Source organism: Pseudorca crassidens, chromosome 2 (assembly GCF_039906515.1).
Source record: "Pseudorca crassidens isolate mPseCra1 chromosome 2, mPseCra1.hap1, whole genome shotgun sequence".
Lineage (NCBI taxonomy): Eukaryota > Metazoa > Chordata > Mammalia > Artiodactyla > Delphinidae > Pseudorca > Pseudorca crassidens.
Window position 1 is genome coordinate 25,654,625 of NC_090297.1, and position 12,347 is coordinate 25,666,971.

The 12,347-nt window shown below is 39.0% G+C and overlaps 1 protein-coding gene and 1 pseudogene across 7 annotated transcripts in view; one reads left to right on the forward strand and one right to left on the reverse strand.

The window, feature by feature from the left end:
* The window catches only part of ZBTB8OS (zinc finger and BTB domain containing 8 opposite strand), a 131,775-nt gene extending 119,981 nt beyond the window's left edge, over positions 1-11,794 (reverse strand). For 2 of the 7 annotated variants that reach the window (XR_010940708.1, XM_067725298.1), the window contains exons 1-5: positions 11,611-11,788; positions 3,284-3,308; positions 2,890-3,011; positions 2,593-2,675; positions 1,595-1,647 (exon numbers count right to left, since the gene is read on the reverse strand). Coding sequence is in view for 5 of the 7 variants with exons in the window: in XM_067725298.1 (XP_067581399.1) it covers positions 1,595-1,647; positions 2,593-2,675; positions 2,890-3,011; positions 3,284-3,308; positions 11,611-11,707 (380 nt within the window). In the remaining 2 variants the exon portion in view is untranslated. Of the gene's footprint in view, positions 1-1,594; positions 1,648-2,592; positions 2,676-2,889; positions 3,033-3,283; positions 3,309-11,606 lie in introns of all 7 variants that reach the window. The other 5 variants (XM_067725300.1, XM_067725301.1, XR_010940707.1 and 2 more) reach the window with 4 other exon arrangements.
* LOC137218454 (transmembrane protein 126A pseudogene) lies at positions 346-1,113 on the forward strand (annotated as a pseudogene).
* Positions 11,795-12,347: the final 553 nt, after the last annotated feature.

Genomic DNA, 12,347 nt, shown 5'->3' on the forward strand with positions numbered 1-12,347 from the left:
AATACAGTCTGAACTTGGTTTGTATTTTATAACTTTTCAAAAAATGTCCATGGTGTGTACATGGAAGGCCCTAGAAAGGTACCGCCCTGGAACCTGGGATGAACATCCTCTCTCCCTTCAACACTAATGTGGCTGAAGATCACAGTAGCAGAAGCAGTAGTAGAAAGAGCAACGTTTTAAAATTCTGTTCAACTATTTATTAGCTAAGTACCCTTGGACAACCCTGTTTTCTTACCCATAAAAAAAGGGAGGAGGAGATAATAAAAGCTCTCACTTTACAAAAAGAAACTAAAAAAATTCAACATAAAATAGAAAAGATAAGCTCTATATAAAAATAACCTAAAAGAGCTGCGTAAGGGTTGGAGTGAGCCCTCACGTGGCTGAATAAGACCAGAGGAGGCAGTGAGTGCTGGGAGGAAAGTGTAAAGCTCAAGATGGAAAATCGTGAACCAGATGATACTGTCAAGGAGAACTTAATTGATATCACAACCAGAAAAATTAACCAAATTCCAAAACAGAAAGGAATCTTCTTGAAAATGGATCAACATATGTTGGACTTAATGCTGCCCTCTATGGCCTAATAGCAGATAGTCTTTTTCGACGAATCTTACATGTGACACAGGCTCATATACCTGCTGGCTTAGCAATGGCAGAGATCCCATTTTTGACGGCACACGTATCTTACAAAGATTTTGTAAGTTTACCTTTGAATACAGGTGATTTGCATTGTGAAACCTGTACCTTCACACGAGGTGAATTGGTTGGTCTTGTTTTTGGTGGTCTGTACCCTGTTTTCTTGGCTATCCCTGTGAATGGTGGCCTAGCAGCAAGATATAACTCAGCCCTGCTACCCGAGAAAGGAAACATCTTAAATTACTAGATTAGGATTTCTAAGCCTATCTTTAGAAAGATGTTATTTCCCATTTTGCTCCAGATTGGGTTTGCAGCATACCTTGGGTCTAGAGAATATAAACTACTTATAAAGGCTTTTTAGTTACCTGAACCTGTCCTAGAAACCGTGATTGTTAAGTAAATCTGTACACAAAAATAAAAGAGTAAAAATAACCTATATCTAAGTATGAATAAACAGAGACTTGTTAAAAAAAAAAAAAACACCTAAAAGATATCATTAAATGACTGAAGAAACTCGGAAAACACCAAATCCAATCAAAGTGCCATAATCAAGTGTTTGCAAACTCTGGAAGGAAGTGTATAACTTGTTAATAGAAGGAAATGGAGTCCAGGTGTGAGGATCTATAAGAAAGGATGCATCAGCATTTCTCATCACCAAGCTAAGCTTTATGCAAATATCTGTGCCATCTACCAATGATATATTTTTTGTGCTAAAAATCAACAAATTGGGAATCCTGTTTAATAACACACATCAACTTTGTTCTGACAAGTTTCTGGTCCACCAAACCTGAGGTGAACCCTGGCTCCTAGGTATCTCAAGAAGCTTAACCTGCAAAGCCCTACTGGGATGCAACTGGTCTTCTGACTTAACATTGCTATTTGTCTTCCTGCCCACTGAGTTCACTGAAGAATAACTTAACATCTTTCATGACCAGCTACTTAAAAGGTTTTCAAAACTTACCCAATTGACCGTAATTTGAAATTTCTTTGATCAATATTAAGTACTTTTACTTCCTAAAGAAGAAAAAAAATTTCTTTTAATTTTAATATATGCTCATAACAGACCAGCTCCTAAAACATGTCTAGGTTATCATCTTTTCAAGATAATAGCATAAAACTTCTCTGAAGCAAAGAAAACTAAAATGTTAACTAAAACAGAATAACAAACTATATATTTCAAGGAAATAGTTTTTTCTTACATATTCAAGGGACATATTCTTAAAAATGTACAATCTAAAAATATGAGTCAAAAGAATTTTTCTGTAAGATACATAGAGGAGGATGACCTAGGATTTCAATCACTCTGGATTTTTTTCAGCTTTATTTATTTAGAGTTGACAAAACTCTCAGCCTATTTTTATATAATATTGTAGGATGAATGACCCAGTTCTGTAGGACGAATGACCCAGCTGGAAGAATATATGTAGTGGAGCTGGTAAGGGAGAGAATGGAGGAATTACGAAAGCAAGGAAGGCCATGTGTGTTAGATGACAATGAGGTTGGAGGGGTGTTCCCTCTGGAAGTTGGTGGCAACAAGTAAACTCCATTTGGCTTTTCCTTTTTCACGTTAAGGAAAACTAAAAGCAACAATTTTTAAACTTAGGCCAACATGGTAGAACTGCCAAATTACAAATGGGACAAAAGGAACATATGGATGGACATAAATACAGCTCAAACTTGGGAGACATAAAATGTGCAGAGACAGTGGCAACAATAGGTGCGTTCTTGTCACACAATCCTGATGAGTGACAAGTATATAATAAGAGATCTAAATACAAAATGCACATACATAAGCAAACTCGGGTTATCCAAGAAGAGCCTATGGTTATTATAATTTCTGCAAATCATCATCTGTATGGCTTGGTTTTGCATCACATGTTCTAATTTAAATCACTAGTCTTATTATAAAATATGGGTAAGAACGCATTTGCTCAGTAAAAAAGAAAAACTTTTGCTTACCCGGGCTATGAAGAATTCATCAGCACTGAATTTATAAAGCCATTCATTCAAAAAGTGAAACAGAAGAGATTGTAAGTCATCTCCTACACAGGATCAAAAAGAACCATGACAGTATCATGTTTAATAACTCTTGTCTCTAAAAAACTGGTTTGAATTTAACAGTGCAATGAATTTCTTAGGCTAGTTGAAAGAACAAGCTCATAATCAACTTTGTTGTTCTTACTGTGAGCATATACTGAATTTACATAGAATACTGAACATCTATAACAATTTCTTCCTTGTGAATAAATTGGTTACCTTGGGTTTCTACTTCTGTTGCTTGGAGGGGCTCCACTGTCCCAGTATCTGTCATATAACCAAACATGGCCATTGCACATTGCTCAAATGCTTCCTCCAGAGTATCTCCCCATGCGTGTAACCTAAAGAAATACATTCATGCCCTGTGTAATATAATCCACTGCAAAGCAGAAAACTTGTGAGGAAAGTCAAAATAAAATTAACATGATAAATACAAAACCAAAGGTCTCAGTTTAATGACACTGAAACCAGATGCTTTTAAACCATCATTTGCATGTCGTAAAGGAACCAAAAGAGGAGGAGAAAAATTAAAACTCGGGACATCAAGATTAAAACATCAGCCTTCCTATGTTAAGCACGTGGTTGCAAAGGCATAAACTCTAGCTATACTCACTGAACATCAGCTGTATGATCCAAATCTGAGGGAGAGAGGAAAAAACACTTATAAGTAACTAAACTTGACTTGCAAATCACAAGAAAATAACTCTAGATCATTACTAAGAACATAATCCTTGAACAGCAAGAAAATGTGGGCTGGCCACACACCTTTCACTAACCATTTACACAAAAGTTAATTGTTCTGTTAAGGGTTATTTTTTACTTTTTAAAAATTTCTTCTAAGCATTCACAGTTATTATTCTGTTAATATTAAATGAACTAATATTAAATAAAAGAATTAATAGTTCCATAATATTAGCATATTGATGCTAAAGGGTTATTTTTTTAAAAGCCTAGATTTATATTTAAATGAATGACAATTTCTGGAAGGCATCACGGCCACGGTCTTCTAGATGATCTAAAAAGTGTCTAATACATCATAGTTTTTCAATAAACAAATGCCATTCTCTGCCATTAGTTACTTTTCCTCAACAAAACAAATCAGTATCTTTTCTAAATATCTACTTGTGTGAATGACCAAAATTCTAGAAACTACATCATCAAAGATATAAAATTCCAGATTTCATTTCACCTTTTCATGAACAGCTAGCCAAATCCCAAACAAAACAGTTTTTTATTTTTAACAAGAGCCAAGTTTTATATTTGTTGATTTCTTTCATTTGAAGGACTCCTCACTGATATCCTTGACCAATAAAACTGTTTTGGAAAGTAAACTCTACAATATGTATTATGAGCTTTTTCCTGATATTCTCACAGCAACACTAGGAAATAACAACTGCTACTACAGCAAGTTCCCATTGGATCTGTTATCTCAAGATTTCAGAGTCAGGACTTCCCTGGTGGTCCACTAGTTAAGAATCTGCCTTCCAAGGCAAGAGATGTGAGTTCGATCCCTGGTCAGGGAACAAAGATCCCACATGCCAAAGGGCAACTAAGCCCACGCACCACAACTAGAGAAGCCCAAGTGTCACAATGAAGATCCAGTGCAGCCAAAATTTAAAAAATTAACTAATTAAAAAAAAAAAGATTTTAGAGTCTATCCTTCACTCTTACCTGAATTCCATCAATTCTTCCTGCTTAGAATCATAGAATATTCAGGCTATAACAAAGTCTTAGAGTTCATTTAACAGAATTCCTTCAATTACAAGAAGAAACCTGAAATCCAGAGAGATTGTGCGACTTGTTTAGGACTACACTGCTGATTAGAGTTGGGACTAGAATTGAGATTTTCTGACTCCCAGTTTAGTGCCGTTTACATAACACATCTTGTTCTGGTAACACTCAAGGTTTAAGCTCATCTCTAATTTACTCAGAATATTACTGAGAACTCAATACATTTTAGGCATTAAGAGGCTCAATGATCAGCAGAGATGACAAACAAGTTAAAAGAAAATAACAGGTTTATTAACCCTAGAGAAATGAAAGTATGTGGCCACAAAAGGACATAGAAGGTTCACAGCAATTTTATTCCCCCAAATTAAAAACCCCATATCCATCAAGAGAAAGGATAAACAAACTGAGGAATACAATGCCACACTACTCAGCAATAAAAAAGCATGAATTACTGATACAATGCATTAACAAGAGTCAGGGAGCTCACCTCTTTCCCCTGCTGTCAGTAGTTACTGAATAAAATCCATTCACCACTTTAACATCTAGCTGTGTTTGATACTGAGTGAAGAAGCCAGACAGAAAAGAATCTATACTGTGTGATTCCACTTACACAAAACTCTAAAACGAAAGTAAACTGTGGTGATAGACATCAGAGCAGTGCTTGCCTCAAGGTAAGGGGCTAGGGGACTAACTGGAAAGGAGCAAAGGGAACTTTCTAGGTTGACAGAAATGTTCTAGAGCTTGACTCGAGTACTGGTTACACAGATGTTATTTGTTTATCAAAACTCATTGGACTTGGGCTTCCCTGGTGGCGCAGTGGTTGGGAGTCCGCCTGCCGATGCAGGGGACGCGGGTTCGGGCCCCGGTCCAGGAAGACCCCACATGCCGCGGAGCAGCTGGGCCTGTGAGCCGTGGCCGCTGAGCCTGCGCGTCCAGAGACTGTGCTCCGCAACGGGAGAGGCCACAACAGTGAGAGGCCCGCGTACCGCAAAAAAAAAAAAAACTCATTGGACTTTATACTTAAGATGTGAGCACTTTTATTACATGTAAATTGTACCTCAATTTTTTAAAAGACGGTTTAAAGAGACAATGACAGATTGCTATAGGGCAGTAGTTCTCAAATTTTTTGGTCTCAGGAACCCTTTATTCTCTTAAAAATTACTGAGGACCTAAAGAGCTTTTGTTTATATGGGTTGTATCTGGCAATATTAACCTAGAAATTTTAACTGAAAAAAAATTTTAAGTATGTATTAATTCACTTAAAAATAATAACCCAGGGACTTCCCCGGTGGTGCAGTGGTTAACATTCCACCTGCCAATGCACGCCACAACTATTGAAGCCCATGCGTCCTAGAGCCCCAAGCACCACAACTACTGAGCCCACGTGCCGCAACTACTAAAGCCCGAGTGCTATAGGGCCCACGGCTGCAACTACTGAAGCCCGCGTGCCTGGAGCCCAAGGTCTGCAACAAGAGAAGCCACTGCAATGAGAAGCCCGCGCGCTGCAACAAAGAATAGCCCCCCTCTCGCCGCAACTAGAGAAAGCCCCAGAGCAGCAACGAAGACCCAATGCAGCCAAAAATAATAAATAAATAGATACAAATAATAAGGCCATTTTATTTAACATAAATTATATATTTTTATGAAAAATGACTACATTTTCAAAAAATGTAGTGAGAAGAGTGGCGCTGTTTAGCATTTCTGCAAGTGTTTTTAATGTCTGGCTTTTCAGTGTGCTGCAATCTCACAGATATGCAGGAGGAAAAAGGAGTATTTTAAGAGCTAAAAAAAAATGTGGACTTTCCTGGTGGCACAGTGGTTAAGAATCCGCCTGCCAATCCAGAGGACATGGGTTCGAGCCCTGGTCCAGGAAGATCCCACATGCCGTGGAGCAACTAAACCCGTGTGCCACAACTACTGAGCCTGCTCTCTAGAGTCTACGAGCCACAACTACTGAAGCCCGTGTGCCTAGAGCCCGTGCTCCACGGCAAGAGAAGCCACCGCAATGAGAAATCCACACACCGCAACAAGGAAGAGCCTCCACTCGCCGCAACTAGAGAAAGCCTGCCCGCAGCAATGAAGACCCAATGCAGCCAAAAATAAATACATAAATAAATAAATTTATTTTAAAAATGCATATGGGCAGCACAGCCGGAGTAAGGAAAAAAAATTGTATATAGTCTTCCTTCACCAAAACTAGAAACTGGTGGTTTTTTAAAGGTTAGTTGCAATGCAGAATCTGAGGCTTTAACAATGAATTTTTCGAACTCTGTAACATTAAAATCCATTGCTCTATCTTGTGCTTAGAACAGATCTTATCTATGCCTGATTGTGTAATATCAAGCATTGGTTTTTGGGATAATATCAGTTCATCGATGTTGACACATTCTATAGAATTTTAAAAAATCTATTTGTTAATATCACCTCCAATCTCATCAGAAAAGTCTTTAAGCACTGGGAAACCGTGACGCTCATGATGGCAGATACAAGTTTTCCAAAATTCTGACTTCACTTGAAAGCTTGAATTTTATCATTATATAATATACATTATCAATATACCAACAAATATTGTTATTTTCCTTGATGTGACAGATTACTTTATTTTCGAGAAGATATTGGAAATACCCAAGTCTGAATAACAATAGTATGTCTTTCAGTCATTCTTTTGAGAAAAAATAGTGTTCCGAGAAAAAAGGCATCTCACAACTCAAACAATCACAGAAGTTCTTTTCCTCAAGGTAAGCATCAATACTTTGAGAAGCAGAAACACTATGCATACTTCCCATTTTGTTACACAGAATATTAAAAAGGTGTGTACTCAATGGTTAATATTTAATAAAATTAATAGTTCTTGCCAAGTCATCAAGGACATTTTTAAGTAAAAACGACTTTTTCTTTTTTTAATTATAAGTACATAGTGGTAAATAATACAATGGCTACCAATACAGTTTGGTGCCACTGCCTCAATTTGTGCCAAGGGGCCAGGACTTTTACCTATTACTGCCTCTGCACCACGAGTGCAAATATCAACACAGTGAAAAGAGCAAGTAACATCTAGTATTATTAAGAAAGTAGTTTTAACTTCACAGATCCTTTGAAAAAGTCTGGGGAAACCTAGGGTTCTAGAGACCACCCACTTTGAAAATTCTATTATAGGAGAGAATAAGAGATAAACTAAGCTAGACTAAGAGGTTCAGGTAAGAATTCCCAAAGGAAACAAGACTTAACACTTTATGTGCCAACAGACTAAGGATGATCTTTATCTATCTGCTCACTCATTTATTGCCAGTTTCCGCTCAGTGTCTGATACACAACAGGTGCTCAATAATGTTGCTGAATGAATATATGAGATGACAATTGAGCTGAGTCTTAAAGGAAAAACAGCGCTACAGGGAGAGCTTGGGGTAGATCTGGGGGTAGTCAGTGGCAAGAAATGAAGCTGGAAGAAACAGACTAATCTCACATTACATCAATGCCAAGATTCTGTACAAAATGTCGGCAAGTAGAATCCAGAATGACCAAGTGCGATTTATCCCTGGAATGCAAAGATTCAATTCTTAGGAAACAGATTACATCATCTCCATAGATGTAATCATGAGGCATAACATAAAAATTTTTTTTTTTTTTTCGGTTTTTTGCCTCACTGCAAGGCTTGTGGGATCTTAGTTCCCCGGAAAGGGACTGAACCCCAGCCCGGCAGTGAAAGTACCGAGTCCTAACCACTGGATGGCCAGGGAATTCCCAAACAAAATGTTAACAGGATTTTTGAGCAAACGGTCTTTTCTCAACTATTTCTCAAAAATACACTATTGTTTATTTTTTCTCTCATTCTTTTTTTTTTATAAATTTATTTATTTATTTTTTTGGCTGCGTTGGGTGTTTGTTGCTGCATGTGGGCTTTCTCTAGTTTCGGCGAGTGGGGGCTACTCTTCATTGCAGTGCATGGGCTTCTCATTGCGGTGGCTTCTCTTGTTGCAGAGCATGGGCTCTAGGCATGCGGGCTTCAGTAATTGAGGCACATGCGCTCAGTAGCTGTGGCTCGCAGGCTCAGTAGTTGCAGTGCATGGGCTCAGTAGTTGCGGTGCATGGGCTTACTTGCTCCGCGGCATGTGGAATCTTCCTGGACCAGGGCTTGAACCCATGTCCCCTGCATTGGCAGGCAGATTCTTAATCACTGTGCCACCAGGGAGGCCCTCTTCTCTCATTCCTAATTGCTGCTTTTCACTGAATGTTTTTGTGGTATAATGAAAATATATACTTGGTCTTTGTCCCTGGTTCCTGGAACAGAGCTCTTAAAATCCTGGGAATTTTCTGAGTGACAGGAGTGTCACTCAGGGTTATTCATAAAGAGCCCCTTCTGACCACACTTGAGTCTATGCTAATAAGGTGATTCAGGGTTGGGCCCCTAAGTAGCCTCAGGATGGAGAGAAGATGAAACAAATGATTAAAAGGGGGGAGGGGATACCAACAGTAATTCTTATGGATCTTCACAAGCTGATTTTTATCTACATATAGAGAAAAAAATAAAAACAATAAGAATGGCAGGAAAGGAGCAAGTACTGAGAGGGAGATTGTCCTAGAAGATATTAAAAGATACAATAAAGCCTCAATAATTTAAAATGTGGCACTGGCACATAAAAAGAGAGCTACAACAAAGGAATAGAATAGTAAGTCCAGCTATAGACCTAAATATAGTTAGAGGAATTCTGTATACGATAAAGATGGAATATTTCAATCACAGGGGAAAAGACAGACTGTTGATAAATGATTTTATAGCATCTGGAAAATAATTATCAGATATTGATACTTAATTTCCACCTTACCCTAATCCTAAGGTATTCAAAATTTAAATATATATTTTTTAAAAACCATAAATACTAGAAACATGAACAATCTATAACTATTAGCAAAAATACGGTTCTCATAAATATGAGACAAAAAAAGCCAAACACAAAAGGAATACATACTACATGATTCCATTTAGATTATGTACAAAAACATGCAAAGCTCATGTATGGTGTTAGTAGTCAGGCTAATGGGAAAAATACGGAGAGAGGAGAAAGGAGCATGAGAGGGTCTTCAGGGATGCTGTAACATTCTGTTTTTTGATCTGGTTACTAGTTATACAGGTGTATCCAGTTTGCAAAAATTCATTTGTAACATGTGTACTCTTCTATATGTATCTTATACTAAAATATAAGTTTTATTTTGGGGAATTCCCTGGCAGTCCAGTGGTTAGGACTCTGTGCTCTCACTGCCGAGGGCCCAGGTTCAACCCCTGGGCGGGGAACTAAAATCCCACATCCCACAAGCCATGTGGTATGGCCTAAGAAAAAAAAAAAGGTTTATTTTCAAATGTACTAGAAGAAAACATGGGAGAATTAATTTACAGTCCCAGAGCGAGCAATGCCTTCTTAAGTATGATATCCCAGTAGCCATAAAAAGGGTTAACAAATTTCACTACATAAAAATAAACTTCTGCACAGTAAAAAAGACCAACAATCCAATAGAAAATATGGGTTAAAAATATGAGTATACACATTCCAGAAGGTAAATACAAATAACTCCAAACATACTAAAATACGTTCAGCCTCACTTATAAGTAAAATGCAATTAGTATAAGATATTTAACAGACTGGAAAAGATCAAAAAGTGTGGTAAAAAAAAAAAAAAGTGTGGTAACACAGTAAATTGGTAAAAGTGTGAGAAAAGAGGCACAGTCGGGACTTCCCTGGTGGTCCAGTGGTTAAGACTCTGCGCTTCCAATGCAGGGGGCACGGGTTCACTCCCTGGTCGGGGAACTAAGACCACACCTGCCGCGCAGCACAGCGCAGCCAAAAAATAAATAAATTTTAAAAAGTAAAAATAAATTTAAAAATGAATTTAAAAAAAAGAATTCAGCCTTCTTAAAAGGAAAGAAAAAAGACACATACAATGCTAGCAAGGGTATAAACTAGCACAACCTCAATGGAGAGCAATTTGGCAATTGTTGAAGTTTAAAATGCAGATATCAAAAAGATGTCTATATATGTATAACTGGATCACTTGGCTGTACAGCAGAAATTAACACAACATTGTACACCAACTACACTTCAATTTTAAAAAACATTGATAAAATGCAGATACCCTTTGAAAAAGCAATGTAACTTTTGGAAATTTATTCTACAGATACACATGCACATGTGCCAAACAATGGATGCACAGGTATAGCCACTGCTGCATTATTTTTATTGGCAAACGAGTATAAGTATAAACGTCCATCAACTAGACATTGGTTAAGTAAATTAAGTAAACATACACCTTTGCATGTACACATAAGAAAATGTTAAGGATGGTCGATCTGGATAGGAAGACTAAGGGGCTGGGGATCAGGGCTGAAAGAAAGACTTTCGCTGCATACCTGTTGTATTTTTTGAATTCTAAATCATATATGTGACCTATTAAAAGTAATTTTTAAAAAATTAAGTGAGAGACAGTGAGCTAGGGAGATATGCAGGGTCCAGAAAGTACAGAGCCTAGTATGCTATGGTAAATAGTTGGACTCTATACAGAGGACAACGGGAAATCAATGAAAGAACTTTAAGAAAGGAAATAAGAGCCAGATTTGTGCTCCCCAAACCACATCCACCTTTAGGGACGGCAGCTTAACGTTTATGTACAACTTCAGAGTCTGCACTATACTTTCACATTTATTATTATCTCATTTATCCCTCACATGAAGGAACTGAGTGCAAAGAGGTTATGTGATTTTTTTGCCTAAAGTCACTAAGCTAAAAATGACAAAACCAGGTCTTTTTGCTAACAACACGATACAGGTAAGACACCAATTTAGAAGTCCCCTACTCAAAGCTCTCCGAGTCCTCTACCCTAGGCACACTCTAACTATCCCACAGTTGGAGGGAGATACTTGGGGGCGACAACCCCTCAAACACTTGAAAATACGTTACCTTCAGAATTAATACGGAAGTAAAATTCCCACAAGATAAACGTAATTAGGCATATGCAGAAAAAGTTCAAAAGGCTGTAAATTTGGGAGCCCGGGTTTCCCGACTCTCAGACCAGGAGGCTTTAGCCTTCAGCCTTCCCCAGAGAAGTACATAAAAGCCTACAATAAATGGCAAAACGGGAACGCCTGAGCCACCCTATGGGGCAAAATGGAAGAGGAAGCCGGAAGCCCCCGGCAAGAAGAGAAGTGAGCCACCTACTCACACTCGTACTTCCGATTGACTGGAGGATACTTGGCCTTGATCGCCTTCTGCTTCTCAGTCAAATTGTAATCTCTAACATTTTCCCCTTCCAGCGCCATGATTGCGGCTTGGGCCCCAAACTCAACTTCCGCCCTTCGTCAGCCGGACTTCGGCCCGGACTTACAACTTCCGCCCTAGACTCCGCCCCTTGACACACACCCTTAAAGGGCCAGGACTCCATTCTCGAGGACTTACTTAATCCCCTAAGACTTCCGTCCTAGGTCCCGTCGCTTGGAGCTCTTTAAAAGTCCAAGGCCTCATTTTCTGGGTTTGCTTCATCAATAGTTCTAAGAACTAAGGGAACAAATAAATTGGAGGACCTAGGAGCAAGGGACACTTGAATTAGACATCTCGAGGTCTGATAGAAGCCTTTTCTTGCAGCCTCACCCCCAGAGCTGACAACTAGACCCTAAAACATTTTAGACTCCTCATCTAAAGTCCTACTTTGAAGGGATCGCTAGCTTCAAGAAAATGGCTGCACCCAGGAGCGTGCGGACTAAACCTCTCACGTGACCTCGAGAGGCGCACGCTCACCAACCCCGCGCGCGCGCAATCGAAGGAAGTCGGCTCCCGGCAGTGTGGGGGCAGGGGAGGAGCGCGCGCTTCGACCCCGCGGCAAGCGACTCCGCGCGTCTGGATAGGCTACGAACGCGGCTTCCCCGCCCACCTCGCCGCTCGGCGCGCTCCGATTGGCCGGTG